Source organism: Myotis nattereri, assembly GCF_964212035.1.
Source record: "Myotis nattereri genome assembly, chromosome: 8".
Lineage (NCBI taxonomy): Eukaryota > Metazoa > Chordata > Mammalia > Chiroptera > Vespertilionidae > Myotis > Myotis nattereri.
The window spans coordinates 34,818,988-34,838,968 of record NC_138083.1 but is presented as its reverse complement, the minus strand read 5'-3'; the positions used below and the strand labels follow the sequence as shown (position 1 = coordinate 34,838,968).

Below are 19,981 nucleotides of genomic sequence, written 5' to 3'. Positions count from 1 at the left end.
TGTATGACACGAAGTGCCCACCAGTGAGAAGCTCAGCATTCTAAAATGTATTCAGATACAATCAAAGAAAGTGGCAAGGCTGGGAGACGTGGAACCAGCAGCAGTCTGGAGCAAGAAAAAGCAGGGCCTGGATCTTGGAGCCTCAGCTCTCACCCCTGCTCGCCCCTGAGACCCTGGCATGACCCTTCCTGTCTCGAGGCCTCCATCTCCCCTATTAAAAGTGGAAAGTTGACAGAAACTTTGCAGGCCAGAAGGGAGTGGCAAGAAATATTCAAAGTGATGAATACCAAGAACCTACAACCAAGATTACTTTACCCAGCAAAGCTATCATTCAGAATTGAAGGTCAGATAAAGAGCTTCACAGATAAGAAAAAGCTAAAGGAGTTCAACACCACCAAACCAGTATTATATGAAATGCTGAAAGGTATCCTTTAAGAAGAGGAAGAAGAAGGAAAAGGTAAAGATACAAATTATGAACAAATACGCATCTATCAACAAGTGAATCTAAAAATCAAGTGAATAAATAATCTGATGAACAGAATGAACTGGTGAATATAATAGAACCAGGGGCATGGAAAGGGAATGGACTGACTATTCTCGGGGGGGAAAGGGGTGTGGGGGGTGCGGGAAGAGACTAGACAAAAATCGTACACCTATGGATGAGGACAGTGGGGGGCGGGAGGGGAGCAGGGTAAGTGCAGAGGGTGGGGTGGGAACTGGGTGGAGGGGAGCTATGGGGGGAAAAAAGAGGAACAACTGTAATAATCTGAACAATAAAGATTTAATTTTTAAAAAAAGTGGTAAGTTGGTCGGAATGGGCTCCTCCAATGAGGAAGTTCCAAAGCCAAGCCTCCCCGACACCCTTCGTGTCGCCCCCCCCTTCCTCCCCCCACCCCACCCAGTTCTGTGAGGTCACAGTGCCAACAGCTCAGAGCAGATTCCGCATGACTCCTTTCAGGGAATGATAGGAGGCTGAGGTGGCAGCCAGTTCCTCCTCGCCAACTCCCAGAGAGCCTCCCTCCATTCCCCGTCCTAGAGAAGGAAACCAATGCCACGGACCTCAAGGAGCCCCAGGGACCTGGGTGACCCCCTCGACGATGTGGCCCACCTCTGCAGGGATCCCAGGCCCAGGAGGTGAGGACAGCAGCCCCTTATCACTTACGAAACGGTGCCCCTCAGCCCTCTCCTGGGAGGTGAACAGGCGTTACCACCTGCACGTTACAGGTGCAGCAACTGAGGTCAGAGGTTTGCCAGGGGCTTTCCTAAAGTCTCCCGCCAGGGAGTGGTGGCGAGGCATCCTTTCGGCCTGTGTTTATTGAGCTACTACTGTGTGCCAGGCACTGAGTGGGTTGCTGGGAGCACAGTGTTGGATTTGGGGTCAGCAGACCCAGGTCTGTCCCTGATTCACAGGCTGGTGGTCTTGGGCAAACTTCTCTGCAACTTGGTTTCTCAGCCTGGAACATGGGGACCATGTTTCTTGTGAATTGTAAAATGCCACTGTGAATCTTATCAGCCCCAGGGCGGTCCAACGAGGCCGGAACCCCTGCAGGATGACAGAGGAGTCCTCGCAAAACATGAGTAAGCAGGGAAGGGCGAGGGGAGCCCTGGGATCTTCTTGGGCAGCAAGGGGCTGAGGCTCTGAGATGTCAGATGGGCAACCCAGGGTGACCTGGAAGGGGCAGGGCAGGGGGCAGGGATGCTCACACCAAACTCTGGGCGCTCCCAGGTGTCTGCAGGCACCATGTCCCTCAAGCCAGCAGTGACATGACAGCCCTGTGTTCTCTGCAGATGATCCCTTCCTGTTTCCGCTCCGTCTCAACGGCCCATCCCCAGGCCTGATTCAGTTCGTAATGGGGTGTATGTGTAAGTATACACTGAAGAGCTGCCTCAGGCCAGGCTGACCTTGGGGTGGGGGAGGGGTGTGAAGCCTGGGCTGGGTAGCATGGGAGGGAGAGAGCACAGGTTGAGCTCTGGGTGTCTTCCCATCAAGGTGTCGGGGTGTCATTCCAGCCAGGGTCTCTCCGGTGGCTGGACAGAGGGAGTGGGAGGGAGACTTGCAGCCTGGAGGAGGAGCTGACTGCCAGTCCTCGCCTACTCCAACGCAGGCCTGGCCACTGGGCCAGGAGAACACTGGTTGAAGTCATGGGAATGGTGTGATGCAGCTGGCCCCACTCCAGACCTCCTAGATTGGTATTCCACTTCTGTGTTCATCCACTCACCCCTCCACTTATTCACCCACGAAGTCATGTACCCAACCATCTGTCCACCTATCCTTTTGTTATTATATCCGTGCACTTCATTAGTCCTCCATCCATTCATTCACCGAGCTATCCACACCTTTGTTAATACTCACAACCATCCAGTCATCAACCCATCCATCCTACCCTTCCTCTCTTTCCCCATCCACTCACCCATCTTTCTATTCCTCTATCTTCCAAACCCCCTTTTCCATCCATTTGTGTATCCTTCCGCCTACTCATCGTCCTGACTTCCTACTTTTTGCCTAGCTCCACGCTGGGCAGTGCTGGCACCCAGGATGAGCCAGACAAGGACCCTGTCCTTGAGAAGCTCCCAGTGTCTAGGAATGGGCATTCACGCATCCTAGGGCTCCTGTGTCACATTAAGTATCTATTAACTGCCAGATGTGAGCAGTAATCACCTATAGGACTGATACTCACTCCAAGCTGGCACTTACCCATAAGCAGAGCAGGGTTGCCCTGGGCTCAACTAGCAAGTTGAGGGGGTCTCCAAGCTCCAGTCCCCACCCCGCCACACACACACTCACCAGGACAGTCAGCAAGTCGTTGGAGAATAAGAACAAGGGTGCAACTACTCACTGGTCTTCTGTCTCCTCTGCAGCATGGATCACCTGCCTGGCCTGCATTCTAAGGAGTCAGGTCCACCAGGTCCTATTCAACTTCTTCAGGTGAGCAGTGGCAGGCGAGGGAAGGCTGATAGGAGCTGGAACCATGCAGCTGGGAACCTCACTGGTTTGAACCTCCCCCTTGATCTCCAGACCAGACAAGCTATCCCACACCTGGCTTTTCTCAGATACCCTCACCCCAGAACATACTGTGGCTCCCCAGAGACCCATCACCTCAGCCTGCAGCCCTTTGAAATCCTGCCCCACCCTTTCTTTGCAAACTGCCCTCATTCTGCTTCCTGCTGTGGACTTATTGGGCCAGCAAGGCTAGGGTTCCCACTTCCTGGACCCACTCTTTCTATTCCCACCTCCACACCTTTGTACACGCTGTTCTTCCTGCCTGGCATGTCCATCCCGTCCTTTCTCCTTCCCCTTCCTGCCCCTAAGACTCCTCTGAATTCCTGAAAAGCTTTCACTTCACTCATCCACTTGAAGTCTACGTGCTAAATGTTTCCTTAATGCCTGCTCTGGGCTCAGCCTTGGCCCTCACCACTCATAAGCTTCCAGTTGAGTGGGAAGGAAGACACCAAAAACCAGTGTGAGTGTGGGGAGTGAGAGTCTGGAGGTTGTAGCAGAAGGGGACATTTGAGCTGAACCCTGAAGGGTACATTCACCAGGAGAGAAGACGGGGAGGGAACAAAGAGTATGTAGATGGAGAAAGGGTGTGATGAGGGCGCAACAACCATAGTGAATTGGCCTCTGAAGGCCCCAAGTGCTGGGGTAAGAGCTTTCTTTCCTCTGTCCTGCTATGGAGCCAAGGAGCATGCCAACCTCCGGAGAGGGTGTCACTGCCCAGAGAAAGGCCTGCCCCTCAGGGTGGGGAAGAGCTGAAGGCCAGGCAGGGACTGGCCAGCCTGTGCAAAGCCCTGCCTCCCCTTGAGCACTGATTCTCTGTCTTCCAGATGCAAACTGCTCTTCCAGAAGCTCATGGAAAAGACAGGTGTCCTGGTCCTCTTTCTTTTTGGTGCGTCCCCGGGGCCCTGACCCATCCCAGGTGGGGGAATCCCTGGCTCTCGCCCATTCTGTAGAGGGAAAGGCTGGGGGTTCTGGCACTGCCTAGGCAACACAGCCCCTCTAGGAGCCCCAGTTTCCCATCTGTCTAATGAGTGTGTTGCTGGGAGGATTAAATGTAATAATGACCAAGAAAAATTTTTGAAAGCTTTGAAAACTGTAAAGCTTTTTCCAAACCATGTTACGATAATTATTACTCCCTCTCTCTGGATTTCTGTGACTTCCTTCCAGACGCCACCCACATCACAGCTCTGCTTCCTCAAGCAAAGGAATCTCCTTCCTCCCCTCAAATGTATGGGGACAGGGGTGCATTTCTTAGACATTCCTAGAACACTTAACCCAACAAATAAGGTTTTTGAAAAGATATGTTTTATTGATTTTGAGAGAGAAAGGAAGGAAAAGGGAGAAAGGAGAGAGAGATAAAAAAACATCATTGATTGACTGCCTCCTACACACCCCCTACTGGGGATCGAGCCCACAACCCGGGCATGTGCCCTGACTGGGAATGGAACCATGACCTCCTGGTTTATAGGTTGACGCTCAACCACTGAGCCACGCCAGCTGGCTTGAAGGATTTTATTAATGGCTTAAACCAGGGGTGGGCAAACTTTTTGACTCGAGGGCCACAATGGGTTCTTAAACTGGACCGGAGGGCCGGAACAAAAGCATGGATGGAGTGTTTGTGTGAACTAATATAAATTCAAAGTAAACATCATTACATAAAAGGGTACGGTCTTTTTTTTTTTTTTTTTTTTTTTTTAGTTTTATTCATTTCAAACGGGCCGGATCCGGCCCGCGGGCCGTAGTTTGCCCACGGCTGGTTAAACAGTAGGATTTCAGGCAATACAGGTATCATAAAATGACTACCTCCTTTTCTTCTCTCTACCAGTTATCCCCAGTAGGATTGGGACAGGGGAGGGGGAGGAGACATGGATTATTTGATTTATGTGAGACACTTCGCATATATGAAATCATTCAGTAATAAAGTAGATAGCACTATTATCCCATCTGACAGATGAGGAAACTGAGGTGTAGAAAGGTAACATAACTTCTCCCAACGTTGCACAGTGTTAGCAAGGGGCAAAATTGGGATTTGAAGCTAGAAGCCTTAACTCCAGACCCTACGCTCTTAACCTTCCATCTTAAAAAGCTCCTCCTCATTCCTCTGGCTGCACAGGATTCTGGGTGTTTATGATGCATTTACCATCCAAAGTGGAAGTCTGGCAGGTGAGTGTGGGCTCTCTTCAGGCACACTGCTGACCGACCTTCCCCAGTCAATGTCACCTCTATAAGCTTCTCTCACTATCGCCACACCTGGATCCTAATCAATTCCTGACTCATCCCAGCTCCAAGTCTCTGGCTTTGCCATACCACTCACCTGGAACCCATCTCTCCCACCACAATGTGACTTCCAAAGACCAGATGCAATATTCTCTCTTCCAGAACGCCTCTCCTGTCACTCACTCCCAGAGATAACCCATGTCTTCTTTATCAAGGCTCCCACATAAAATGGGATGTTGAGGACAAGGAACAACCTTTCTCTCTCTGCTCAATGCAGTTTGTTCTGCTCAAATAAGATGAGATCATTTGCTATGTGGTTCCTGGAGAAGGAGGAGGAGGAAACCAATGACAAGAGCTCCCAGTCTGAGGACAGCAAAGAGGCTCAGAAGGCCTAGAGAGAAAGGATATTTGATGGGCCTTGTCCCTCCCTCTTTCTTCTTCTCTTATGAACTCTTTCATCTCCTCCGAGATCCAGCTAATATGTCACTTCCTTCAGGAACACCCAGGCAGAGGTGGTCACATTCCCCTCTCTCCTCCCACAGTTTTCTGTAACCACTAATACAATGTTCTGTAATCACTAATACAATGTTCTGTGATCACTAATACGATTTTCTTTAATCAATCACTGATAAAATGTTCTGTAACCATTACTGTTCCCCCAACTGTACCGGCAGCCCTTGAAGGCAGAGCTTACTCACTCCCGCAGCATCTACCTCAGGACCAGGCACCAGGTTGCCACTATCAATGTTGGATGATAGGATGGCCACACGGGAGTATGAATGGAGAGAGAATGGATGGGAGGATGAAAGTGATGGATGTAGGGGTTGGGGGAAGTGTTTGGAGGGTGAATGGGTGAATGGAAAGTGGATGGATAAAAAAGTGAATAGGTAGGGAGGTCTGCAGATGGAATATATGGGTGGGTTGGTGGATGGATGGATGGTTGAATGGAAGGGTAGATAGTTGGAGTGGTGAATGGATGGATAGATGGGATAAATGGATTGATGAAAGGGTAAATGGACAAGGTAAGGTAGATGGATGGAAGTGTAGAGGGATGGGAAAGGTTGGACAAATGGAGTAGATGGGTGGGAGAGGGTAAATGGATGGATGGTGAGTGGAAGGGAGGATAGATGAGTGTGAATGTATGTGGATGGATGGATGGATGGATGGATGGATGGATGGATGGATTGATGGATGGATGGATAAAAAGGAAGGTAAATTGGATTTTGGATAGATGGTAGATGGGTGGATGTATGAAAGAATAAACAAGAAGGTGGATAAATGAACAGATTTATGGTTGTGGGAAAATGGATGGATGAAGCTCTATTGGGCCCAAATTAGACCATCTCAAAAAGATCCCTTGCTTCCTCAACACCCCACCAGGATGACAGCATAAATACTCCACTGCAGAGCTTGAGGTAAGAAGTTCTATTAACACCTAAAAACCAGAGCTATAGCTAGGACCTGGGATGTATTGACTAACAATGTGGGCTCTGAGGTCAGACCAACCTGAGTCTAAATCCCTGCTCCAGTACTCTCTACCTGGCTAAACTTATACAATATACTTTACCTCTCTGGGTCTTTGATTCCTCATTTATTAGATGAGGCAAAACACCCACCTTGCTCTGGGTAACTATGGGTGTTAAAGAATGTGGGTGTCTTGAATAGTTCCTGGCCTCTAGTTAGTGTTCAGCAAAAGACAGCTGAAAAGAATTTTAACCAACAAGATACTACCTGGTGGCATTATCCTTAATTGCAGACAAAATACTCCGGAATATTTGGAAGGAATGAGGTAGGTTAAAGAACATTCCAAGCAGGAGGAAGAGCATGAGTAGTATTTTAGAAATAAGATGGGGATAGGCCCAGGAGAGTAGAAAAATGTGAAGCTAATCCTTAGTGGGCTGACTGGCAAAGGTAGAAGCTGAGGGTGACAATAGTACCACAGGTCGGTCAGTCCATGTTCTCACCCTCCCTTGTAAGGATGTACCAGGAGAAGGTGCGCCATCACACAGGGGAAATCCAGGTTCTCCGAGGTACCATAAATCAGCTCGTTGCCAAGCTCCAGGAGATGGAAGCCATGTCAGATGAGGTGAGATGCTGGCCATTCTGCCCCCAAACACCTAACTTCTCTGTTTGATGCCCTGTTTCCTATACCCCAAGTTTTGATGAAGCACATTCCCCCAATAACTTCCTGAAAAAGAGTGAAATAAGAGGTACAATTTATTTTTTTTAATATATCTTTATTGATTTCAGAGAGGAAGGGAGAGGAAGAGAGAAATAGAAACATCAATGATGAGAGGGAATCACTGATTGGCTGCCTCCTGCACATTGGACCGAGCCCGCAACCCAGGCATGTGCCCTTGACCAGAATCGAACCTGGGGCCCTTCGGTCCACAGACCAACACTCTATCCACTGAGCCAAACCAGCCAGGGCACAATTTATAATTTATGAACTTGTATGTTTGAAAATATCTTATTCCTACCCTTATACTTGATTATAATTTGGCCGGGTATAGAATTATAGATAGAAAGTACTTTCCTCTGAGAATTTTGAAGGAAGCCCAGTATTGTGTTCTAGTTTATACTGTTGCTGTTGAGAAGCCTCACGTTTATTATTGGTCCTATAAGTGTGGTCTTACAAACTCCATGAGAATTTGTAAGGTATTCTTTTTTCCCTCAGTGTTCTATATTTAACCCACTTGGGGGATGCTGAGTTTATCAGAATCTATGGATTAATATTTTTCAATAGTTTGGGGACATTCTTAGCTATTATCTCTGAAAATATTGCTTCTTCCTTATTATCTGTGTCCTCTCCTGGGACTCCAGTTATATCTATGCTAGACCTTTAGAATGTATTCCACATAACGGTTAGGCTATTACTTGATTGGTTTTTTTATCCTTTTTTTTCTAGTTGCTTAAATTTTCATATTTTCTATTCACATTTCTTTAAGCTAATTAATAATCTTATATTCTTTTCTGTTCAGTCTACTGTTAAATCTTTCCATTAAGTTCTTAATTTCACATATTGCAGTGTTTAGTTCTCGAACATACAGTTGATTCTTTTTCATAGATTTTTAATTCTATGGCGAAACTTCAACATTTCACCTGCATTGTCCATCTTTTCCTTTATTTTCCTTAACATACTGATCATAGTTATATGAAAATCCTTGTCCGCTAAAGCCAATCTCTGGATCATCTGTGGCCTCCTTTCTGATGTCTGTTTTTTCTTTGCTTCTTCATGTCTGGTAATTCTTTAGTGTTTCCTGGACATTGTACACAAAAGAGCCATAGATACTCCAGATGATCGTAACTCCTGCCAATGAGAGTTCCCCCTTTCCTTTGTAAGGATCATGAAGTGCATTGATCACATCTATGTAGACATGCATTGAGCTGGTTCAGGCCTGGATAGCAATTTTTATAAAATTGAGTCAGAGGTTTTCAGCTTAACCTTTTAGTGTACTGCTCAGGCAGCTTCGAAAATTTGATAAATATCCTGATGTTTGAGGCCTCTGAAGTCTCTAATTTTGTCTCCTAGCCCTGCAGAAATGCAAAGTTTCTGACCCCGTGGCAGCCTTCTCTGCAAAGGGCAAGCTTGGGTTCTGTCTTTAATTGTGTCTATACTCGGTTTAGTGCCCTCCAGATGAAGTGCAGCTATAGCTATTCCTTTTAAGGCAGTAGTCCTCAAAGTGTGATCCCCACAGCAGTATCAGCATTAACTGGGAAAATGTTAGAAATTCAGATTAATGGGCCCCACCCAGACTTATTAAGTCATACATGTTGTTTTAGGATGGGCACCAACCTCTCTGAGCCTCAGTTTCCACATCAATAAAATAGAGTCAGAATCACAGCCCTGTGCACACCCTAGCTATTGTTATGGTAACTACTGCTGCATAACCAACCACCCCAAAGCTTAGTGGTGCAAAACAACCATTTTACCAGTTAACAGCCACGCGTCCAAAACGGAAACCATCCCCACACACCACAATATTTTGAATTTAATTTTAAAAATCAATTTGCAATGAATATTATAAAAATAAATAAATTACTCGCAATTCAGGTGTCCTTGAATATTTTAAGTTGAAAATTCTCACGAGAAATGACTTTTTAAAGCGTTATAGACGCCTATGCTCAGAGATGCCGTGGGTCAGGAATTCAGGTAGGACAAAGCCAGGATGGCTTCTCTTCCGTGACGCCTGGGGCCTCCGTGGGGAAGACTGGACGGCTAGGGGTGACCCGAGACCTGGCCTGGAATTAACCGGGGGTGTTTTCACTCGTGTCGGACGCTGAGGCTGGCTGTGGATTGGAACTCAAGGCTGTTGATTAAAGCAGCCAAAGGTGGCCTCTCCATGTGGTCTGGGCTTCTCCACCACATGGCGGCTGGTGTCTCCAGAGAACCAGGCAGCGCTGAATCACCTTGGGACTTCGTTCAGAAGTCACACAGCATCCCTTCTGCCAGAATCACAGTCCCACTCAGATTTATGGGGAGAAATTAAGTCCCAACTCAATGGGAAGAGTGTCAAAGTCACAAAAGAAGAGCATGAGATGGGGGACCTGGTTGTAGCCATTTTTGGAGGGAACAATCTGCCAAAGCTGTAAAAAGTCTAATCAAGCCCTGACCAGTTTGGCTCAGTGGATAGAGCGTCGGCCTGCGACTGAAAGGTCCCAGGTTCGATTCCGGTCAAGGGCATGTACCTGGGTTGCGGGCACATCCCCAGTAGGGAGATGTGCAGGAGGCAGCTGATCGATGTCTCTCTCTCATCGATGTTTCTGACTCTCTATCCCTCTCCCTTCCTCTCTGTAAAAAAAAAAAAAAATCAATAAAATATATTTTAAAAAATTAAAGAATAAAATATATGTATATAAGTAAATTATTTAAAAAAAAAAATCTAATCAAAATAATAGCCAGCATGTACCGAGCTATCAGTGGAGCGCGGTGGCTAAAAAGCCGGAACTCTGGAGCCGAACCGCCTGGCTCTGCCTCTCGTGAGCTGTGTCACCTTGGACAGGGGACCCGTTTGTGCCTCAGTGTTCTCGTCTTTACAATGGGGATGATAACAGTACCGGCCTCAGCACAGAGGAGAGCATTGAGACTGCGCTGGGCAGCAACCAGCCCGACACCCCACAGCAGTAAAAGTCTGTCTAACTCCAGGGCCCTGCCCTTAACTTCACGGAGACTCCATCCCCACGTGTGACTCCCTGTCACAGTGAGGATAAAGGCGCTGAGTAAACCCAGTGGGTGGGACAGGGGTGGCTCTGTGTCGCCTGGGCTCCCTCACAATATACCAGTAGCGACTGGGCCCAGCCATGGCTCCCATAGGCAGGGAGGGGAGAACTGCCTGTCACTGGTGTGCACACACCTGGGGACCATGATCTGTAAGAACACACCAGGGCACAGCTTATGTTTTCTGCCTCTTCAGCAAAAAATGGCCCAGAAAATAATGAAGATGATACAAGGAGATTACATTGAAAAGCCGGACTTTGCCCTAAAGTCTATAGGTAAGTGATCAGCTCCCCCAATGTGCGCACCTCAAGTTCCCTCAGAAACTCCTCAGAGGGTGGACTTCAGGGCTGGGCTGGTGCACCCACTGCTGCTGGGAAGTTCGTCTTCAGAGCTAACCCTGCTCCCCAGCTGGTTTTCTTTAATGGAGCCTGGCGTGGGCAGGGGAGGCCCTCCACCACCCCTCCTCCCACGCACTGTCCTCCAGCCTCGGGGTCAGCAGAGCTGCCCTTGTCCCCGGTGGGGAAGACTGACCACATTAAAAACCAACACAGGCCCAATGACGGTTGGGGATTGGAGCTTTGGAAAAATAAAGCAGGTGGCTGGGAGGGAGGGCACCTGGGCAGAGGCGGGAGCGTTTGGGCTACAATCTGGTGAGGAAGAAAAGCATTCCAGACCAAAGGAACCGACTGAAAGGTGCCCCTGCAAGGACATGGCAGGATCGAGTGAGGGCAGGCGGTGGGGTGGGGCTGGCAGGGTGATTGCCCCTGCCTGGGAGCCACCAGCTGACCCAGGCACCCTCAGGCCCAAGCAGATGGGGTCAGAGGGCATCAGCTTAACTCCGAGGGCTGGAGTAATGGGTGTAAGAATTACTGGGTGTAAGAATTGCTCGCGGAATTCTTACATCCATTTCTCTTCTGGGAAATGGGTGCACTAGTAAGAATAGCCATAACAATGACAATGACGTAAGTGAGGGCTGATCGGCGCCAGGCACTGCTGGACAAACACTGAGGTATTGATTCATTTCAACCTCACAGCAGCCCTATGAGGTGGGTGGTATCTATCATTATTTCTATTATGGTTATTATTATTATTCCAGAGAGACCCAGTGGCTCGTCCAAAGTGCATTGGGCACAGAGTCAATGCCCAATCAGTGAGGCTCCCCACCACCAGGCAGAAGCGGGGGGGCTGCTCAGCTGAGACCCTCTACCCCCCACCTTTCATACAGGAGCCTCTATCGACTTTGAACAAACATCAGCCACATACAATCACGACAAGGCTCGCTCCTACTGGAACTGGATCCGGCTGTGGAACTACGCACAGCCCCCGGACGTGATCCTCGAGGCAGGGGGCATGGCGGGCAAGGGGAGAGTGGCAGGGGTGCGGCAAGGGGAGAGTGGCAGGGGTGCGGCCAGGGGCCTGGGGGTCTTCACGGAAAGCTGAGATTGGGGGTGGGAGTAAAGGGGGTGGAGCCTGGGGCAGAGGCAGGGGCAGGGGTTGATGCAGGAGACAGATGGGGCAGGGGCAGGAGGCAGACAAAAGTGGCAATTGGTGGGGGTGGGGGTGAGAAATCAGGGGCAAGGGCAAGAGGCAAGAACAGACAGCAGGGACCACTGGGGGGCTGGGCAGCAGCAGGAGACAGGCACAGGGATAGGGGACAACCTGCTTTAGCTAGAAGTGGCCCCACCAGCCCTCAAGACTGAGGGTCAGGGAACCCTGAAGGGCCTAAACAGGCCCCAGTCCTCCTGCTCTGGGCTGAGGGGAAGTCTCATCTTGCTGCCTTCAGTCAGGGGAGCCTCCTGGAGTTGAGGGCGCTCAAGCCAAGCGTTGTAGACAGGCAGGGCCTGGCTCACCCAGGAGGGCAGAGGAGGTCTAGGGGAGCTGGGACGGGGCGAGGAGTCAGTTCTCATCCACCCACCCAGCATAACCTCCCTTGCCCCTGCCCCTCCAGCCCAACGTGACACCTGGCAACTGCTGGGCCTTCTCAGGTGACCGCGGCCAGGTGACCATTCGACTGGCCCAAAAGGTCTACCTGTCCAACCTCACCCTGCAGCATATCCCCAAGACCATCTCACTGTCGGGCAGCCTGGACACGGCCCCCAAGGACTTTGTCATCTACGTGAGCAAGCCCTGGCAGGGAGCAGTGTTTAGCTAAGGGGATGGTCTCCTGATGGCAGGGTTCCAGGCTAGTGGGCCTGGGTGAGGCTCTGTTAGGGCGGGGCATGGCCCGGGTCAGAGTCAGCTCGCAGCCTTCAGGGCCGGGGGATAAACAGCTACTCTGTATCAACCCAAGCTCTTCACAGCTAGTTTAGTTCTCAGAGACCCATTTCACTGATAAGGAGACTGAGGTCCGGAGAAGGGTCAGGGACACACCCAGATCCTACAAGTCAATGGCAGAGTAGAGGTGGACCCTCAGCCTCCTGAGTCCCAGGCCAGTGGTCTTTTCTATCCATTATTCTGTACGGCAACAGAATGGTCCCCAAAGAGGTAGGGAGCTCCCCGTCCTGGGCGGTGTGCGAGTCCCAGCTGGAGAGTGGCAGCCCTCTCTGCAGGCCCTGCCTGTGCCCGACACGTTCTTCTTTGTTCTGATTCCACAGGGCATGGAAGGCTCCCCCAGGGAGGAGGTGTTCCTGGGGGCGTTCCAGTTCCAGCCAGAAAACATCATTCAGACGTTCCAGCTCCAGGTACCTGAGAAAAGCTGCCCTGCTGAGCACCTACTAAGTGCACTGGGTGCCAGGCTTTACCCAGGGGACCCCGCTTCATCTCCCCACGGCCCCAGGAGGTGCACGATGGTCACTAACCCACTTGACAGAGAAGGAAGCGGAGGCTCAGAGTGAGGGACCTGCTGCTGGGACAAGAGTGGGCCCCTTCAGATCCATGCAGCCCCTGGCAGTTCCCGGTTCCCCTCGTCTGCCCAGGAGCCCTCCCAGGGGCAGCAGATGTTAGCAGGAAGGGCCCATCGGTCAGGAACGCTGGCTTCAAACGCAGCATCTCCATGCTGGGCCGTCCATTATCAGCCATAGGTGGGGAGACTGGAGGGGAGGGAGCTGGAGACAGAAGCAGGACTCGTGAGCAGCTGCTGGAATGGCCCTGAGACTTGGTAGAATATCTAGGCTTGGGAGCTGACACTGGTCCAAATCCTGACCCAACCACAAATTCTGTGTGATCTCGGTCATTCCCTCCCTCCCAGCCTCAGTCTCCCCTTGTATAATTCCCTGGGAGATAGAGACAATCCAGTCTCCTACATCTACTATGTTCCAGGTGCCAGTAGGTCGTCCAGCTCCAAGATCTCATTTCAGGCTCACAGCAGCTGTGGGACACGGATGTTACCACTCGGTTTCACAGGCAGGGAACTAAAGCCCAGAGAGGGATGGGCATTTACTCAGGGTCCCACAGCACCTAGGTGCCAGGGCCCCAAAGCTGGGACTCCTTCCTAATCGGTGTGTCTGTCCTTCTGGCCTTAGCATCTTCCACCCCAGGCCCTGAGTATCCACTTGCTGTGTGGCCTTGGAACTGTCCACTCCCCTCTCTGGGCCTCAGTTTCCCCTCCTATGAGATGGGTCCCCACCATTCCCAAACGCCCTTCTGAACAGGCAGAGTGGGGGCCTAGGGGAGAACTGCCCCATGTCTGTGACTCTCTTCCAGAACCAGCCCACCCGGACTTTTGGAGCCGTCAAGGTGAAGATATCAAGCAACTGGGGGAACCCACGCTTTACCTGCCTCTACCGCGTGCGAGTGCACGGCTCTGTGACCCCACCCAGAGAGCAGCCCAACTGATCCCCCACCCCGAGAGAGATTAAAGTTTATTCTTCATGACCCAGCCCAAGTCTATGTGTCTTTGGCCCCAAAGATTAAGGGCGGGCTAGCATTTGATGTCTGACACCACGGTTAGCAATGATTGATCACGTACTGGGTGCACAGGCATCCTCACGACAGCCCCACGGGCCCCATTTCACAGATGGGACAGTGAAGGCTCCCAGGAACAAAGTGATTTGCCAGAGGTCACAGCCAGAAAATGGCAGCATCAGGATTCAAACTGCCTGACGGCTGTACGTAAGTCATCTCCCTTGCTCCAAGTCGAGCTCTGCCCTTGACTCAGGCGTGACCTTGGGCAAGACCCCGCGCTCTCTCTCTCAGGGCCTCAGTCTCCCCAACAGTGCAATGGGGACAGGATTGTGGCTGTTATACCAGATAAGGTGGAAGATGGGAAATCTCACCCCTGCCCACCTTGGAGTGTTTCAGCATCATACAAATGATTTGCTGTGTGGCATTAGGCAGGACACACCATCTCCGGACCTCCGTTTTTCCAGGTATAAACAAACATTTACTTTTCTCCTTTGTGCATCAAAACATAATATCAACAAGTAAAATGGCAACCCACAGAATGGGAGAAAATATTTGTGAATCATATATCTGATAAAAGATTAATAACCAGATTATATAAAGAATTCCTACAAAAGAAACCATCAACAAAACAAGAAAGCCCACTGCATGGGAGAACATATTTGCCAATGCTATTTCAGATAAGGGTTTAATCTCCAAAATTTACAGAGAACTCATACAACTTAACAAAAGGAAGAGAAACAATCCAATCAAAAAATGGGCAACAGACCTAAATAGACACTTTTCAAAAGAGGACATACAGAAGGCCGAGAGACATGAAAACATCCTCAAAGTAACTAATCATCCAAGAGATGCAAATGATAACAACAATGAGATACCATCTCACACCTGTCAGACTGGCTATCATCAACAAATCAACAAACAAGTGCTGGCGAGGATGTGGAGAAAATGGAACCCTCGTGCTCTGCTGGTGGGAATGCAGACTGGTGCAGCCACTGTGGAGAACAGTATGGTGTTTCCTCAAAAAGTTAAAAATGGAACTCCCATTTGACCTAGTAACCCCACTTCTAGGACTATATCCCAAGAAACCAGACACACCAATCAGAAAGGATATATGCACCCCTATGTTCATAGCAGCACAATTTACAATAGCTAAGATTTGGAAACAGCCTAAGTGCCCATCAGCAGATGAGTGGATTAAAAAACTGAGGTACATCTACACAATGGAATACTATGCTGTGGTAAAAAGAAGGAACTTTTACCATTTGCAACAGCAGGGATGGACCTGGAGAGCATTATGCTAAGTGAAATAAACCAGTCGGGGAAAGATAAATATCACATGATCTCACTCATTTGTGGGATGTAATGATCAACATAAACTGATGAACAAGAATAGATCCAGGGACAAATGGCAGGGGGGGTGGTTAGAGAGCAACCAAAGGACTTGTATGCATACATATTAGCATAACCAATGGACACACACACTGGGGCGGTGGGGGCTTGCCCAGGGTGGGAATGGCTGGGGGGAAGGGGGGTCAATTGGGAAAAAAGGAGACATATGTAAAACTTTAGACAATAAACAAAACAAAAAGAATTCCTAAAACTCAACCACAAAAAAAAAAAATTCAATAATGAACTAAGGACTGTACCAAAGATACAGACATTTCTCCAAAGATATATACAAATGACCAATAAGCACATAAAAAGATGCTCAATATCTGATCATTAGGGACATGAACATCTAAGCTACAGTGAGATACTACCTCACACCCATATGACAAATGGCTACTATCAAAAAACAGAAAGTAATGAGTTGAAGAGGATGTGGCGAAATTGGAACCTTGGGCATTGTTGTGGGAATGAGAAATGGTGCAACCACTACAGAAAACAGTATGGTGACTGCTCGGAAAGTTAAAAATACGATTACCATATGCTCCAGGAATTCCACTTGGCATATGCCCAGAAGAACTGAAGATGGTCTCAAGGAGGTATCTGTACAGCAACGTTCTTAGCTTTATTTACAATAGCTAAAATGTGGAACCAATCAGGTGTCCATCAACAGATGGATAACAAAAAATGTACATGCCATGAAGTATTATTCAATCTTAAAAAGGAAGGAAATTGACAGTTTTACAAGAGGGAAAGAGCTGTGGAGATGAATGGTGGTGATGGTTGCACAATATTATGAATGTATTTAAAACAATTGAACTGTACACTTAAAAATGGTTAATATGGTGGGAAAATGTTATACTAGTCACTCGTTTTGATTGCATAATCTTTGCCATAGCTGAGTCCCACCTGTTCTGTATTTGAGCTTACAGAAGTGCTAAAAACAGTCTCTACTGCCAGAATCTGCTATGACTCCACCCACAGAGCTGTCAGCACAAGCGGGGCACACAATAGGTGCTGGGTGAATGATCACCGAAAACCTGGCCCCAGGCAGGTGACAGGAGATCAGTCCTCAGGGAGGGAGTGGCAGGGCCCCAGTGTGGGGCAGGCTGGCCAAGCTGGAAAGGGCATGAACTGGAGCCTGCAAGGGAGCCTGCAAGGCAGATGGGGAGGCTGGCACAGGTCCAGCTGGGCATTAGAAGGGCGGATACATCGGAAATACGCTTGTTTCTTGGCAGGGCACACTGGACAGGCCCTGCTCCGGTACAGAACCCACCCCTCTAGTCATTTGCCAGGCTCCTCACCAGCCCCTGGAGCCCTCCAGCACCCAGCCCTCCCATGGTCTCCAGAGTGGGTGGGCTTCAAGGGATCACCCCATACTCCTGCCACTCATTCCTCCCCCCGCCCCCCACCTCTCCCCAGCAATCAGTGGGCCTGGGAACCACACATGCTCAAACTGTCATTTTTTCCATAATTTTTTAAAATATATTTTTCTTGATTTCAGAGGAAAGGAGAGGGAGAGAGAGATAGAAACATCAATGATGAGAGTGAATCATTGATTGGCTGCCTCATGCACGCCCCCTACCGGGGATTGGGCCCACAACCCGGACATGTGCCCTTGACCGGAATCAAACCCGGGACCCTTCAGTCCACAGGCAGATGCTCTGTCTACTGAGCCAAACCAGCTGGGGCTACTTCCATATTTTTTATAAGAACCATTTTTGTCATTAAAAATCCACACCATACTGAGATTTGTTGAAAAGCAAACCTGTAGGCAGCCTACTTCCTCCCCAAATGCCCATCCCAGTCTTACTCCTCTAACTTTTCTTCCCATCATTTGTCTTTTAACTGTCTAAAGTGCTCTTGTTCAACACATTTTTGAAAAAACATTTTATGTAGCTAAATAATTCTTTTCCTTTATGGCTGATAACTTTGATACATTGCAGGAAGAGCCTGCACAGTTTCAAGATTATAGCAATATACTCCTATATTTTCTTCTACCAATTTTATCATATATATATTATATATAGGTAGAAATGCTCTTTAGTGCATGCACAAGATTTGGCTATAGAAAAACTTTTAAAAATATATTTTTATTGATTTCAGAGAGGAAGGGAGAGAGAGAGCTAGAAACATCAATGATGAGAGATGATCATTGATCGGCTGCCTCCCGCATGCCCCACACTGGGGATCAAGCCCACAACCGGGCATGTGCTCTGACTGGGAATCAAACCATGAACTCCTGGTTCATAGGTCGATGCTCAACCACTGAGCCATGTTGGCTGGACTGGATGTAGAAAACTTTAATGCATCAGGACTTTATTTTTGTGCATGGTGTGAGGTAGGGATCTAGTTTCATTTTTGCTAAATTATTGCCCAAAGGCCATACTGCAGCATCATTATTGAAGAGCCCATCTTCCTCGGTAGCTTGGAAACAGAATCAATGCACAGCTTCTGGTCTCTTTTCCACTTCACTGAGCCCGCGCCTCATCCTGCACCAACACGGGACTCCTCGAGTTTCTCTAGTTTGGGAATATGTGAGTACCTTCCTCTTTATTACTCTGTTTCTCATACACTTCCCTTTCAGGCAAACTTTAGAATCAGCGCGTCAAGTAGCATTTTTTTTAACAGCTAAACTTGCACTAGTTGTGTGGATTCGTGTATGGAGCATACATTTCTTGGCCATGTCAGCCCTTCTCTTTCTGGAAGGTGGACTCTTCTCTCCACGTCCTCTAGTTTTCCTTCTTATGAATCCTGCACTTTCCTTATCAGGTTTAATCCTGGATATTTTACAAGCTTTAGGGGGACTGCAAATGGGATCTTTGCTCTCATTGTCATTTTCTGTGGTTAGAGCTGCTTTGGAGGAAACTTGGTTTGTTTGACACTCATTTGGCACTCGCCCCCCCCCCCCAACCCCCACACGCAGTCTTCACTCTCTTGAGGGTTCAAGTAAATTCCCCCACAAGCATTTCATAATGCACAAGTGTGTTCACACCCAGCACCTCATCTCCTCCTCACTACAGGAATGGAGCACCCTTACAGATGAGGAAACTGAGGCACAGAGAGGTGGAGCACCTTCCTAAGGTCGCACAATAAGTCCTGGTGCAGCTTCAACACCCGGGCCCCAAAGTGCCTGCTCTCCCCTCCAACCTTCCCACAGACTTGTCAGATTCTTGTAGGTTCCGGTGAACCAACTGTGGAGCTGTGAGTGGAGAGCAGGACCCCTGGGTTCTGTCCCAGTGGCGCCCTGGGGAGCAGGCTGATCCCCACTCCCACCACAGGACCCTGAGGCCACGCGCAGACCACAGGAAAGGGCAGAGCCAGTCCACGGGAAGCCTTGTTCTTCCTGGGGAACCTCCCTACATGTGGCTCAGCCCTGCCTGGGTTACCAGGCTCCCCTTCATTCACCAAAGGGCCCCTTTCACCTGCCCCATATGTGCCTCCCACACCCCACAGACCCTGCCCTCCAAAGTTAATAGGCCGTGGGTTGGGCACTACAGCTCACAGTGCTCTTGAATGGGGGACAGGCTCAGAGAGGAACCCAGTCCCACCCAAGGCCTACATTGGAAGCCAGGAAGGCTCTTTCCCAGGGCAGCATCCTGCAGAAGGAAAAAGGTTGCCCCTAGGCCGCACTCTTCACCTCATTCCAGGTCCACAATGCACAAGGCTGGCCGCCTGCCCGCCATTCGGCCCGCCCACCGGACTGGAACAGAGGAGTGGGCAGCCAGCCAGGGTGGGAGTCAGCAATCTGTGGTGACCAAGGCAGAGCCGGAGGTACTGAGTGCCAAACCACCCCCAAGAGCCCCAGAGTGGCGCCTCTGATAATCCTACCAGGAGCCCCATGATTTGAGCTAATCCGCTAATCCCTGGACACCAGGCCGGTTAGGGCTGGGGCAGGCAGGCAGGACCACAGCTTCTCTGAGCCTCAGAGATCCCTGGACCAGTGACAAGTCAGAGACTTAGCCCCCCCCCCCCCCCGCCACCCCCCCCCCCCCGCCTGTGCTCCCTCACTGTGTGGCCTGCAGGGAGCCATCCTCTTAGCCTCAGTTTCCCCATATGCACCCAAGAGACGCTAGTCCTCACTTCTTCCCGGCCAGAGGTGGATTAAGGTCCCCAAGATCCACTCCTGTTTTTGACCATGGGATCCACGGGTTTATGGGAAGCTCTAGGTGGCCTGAAGATTGGCACAGATGCTGCTGCCCCCGAACCCCACCCACCTCTCCTGGGTCTGTGGACACAAAGACGCTGCTCCTGCCTCTCAATGGTGCAAAAAACCTCCTGCTCTGTTCAGCTCTCAGGCACTGGCCTGGGGCAGTTAC

The 19,981-nt window shown here is 49.6% G+C and overlaps 1 protein-coding gene across 1 annotated transcript; it reads left to right on the top strand.

Moving 5' to 3' along the window:
* Positions 1–1,048: 1,048 nt before the first annotated feature.
* Positions 1,049–14,207, top strand: SUN5 (Sad1 and UNC84 domain containing 5; the record flags this gene model as incomplete). The annotated part of the gene is made up of 12 exons (XM_081097714.1): positions 1,049–1,134; positions 2,508–2,644; positions 2,860–2,926; positions 3,826–3,887; positions 5,112–5,161; positions 6,596–6,630; positions 7,193–7,301; positions 10,630–10,708; positions 11,659–11,774; positions 12,382–12,549; positions 13,028–13,114; positions 14,076–14,207. The coding sequence occupies 12 exons, from the start codon at positions 1,049–1,051 to the stop codon at positions 14,205–14,207; spliced, it is 1,128 nt and encodes a 375-aa protein (XP_080953840.1).
* Positions 14,208–19,981: the final 5,774 nt, after the last annotated feature.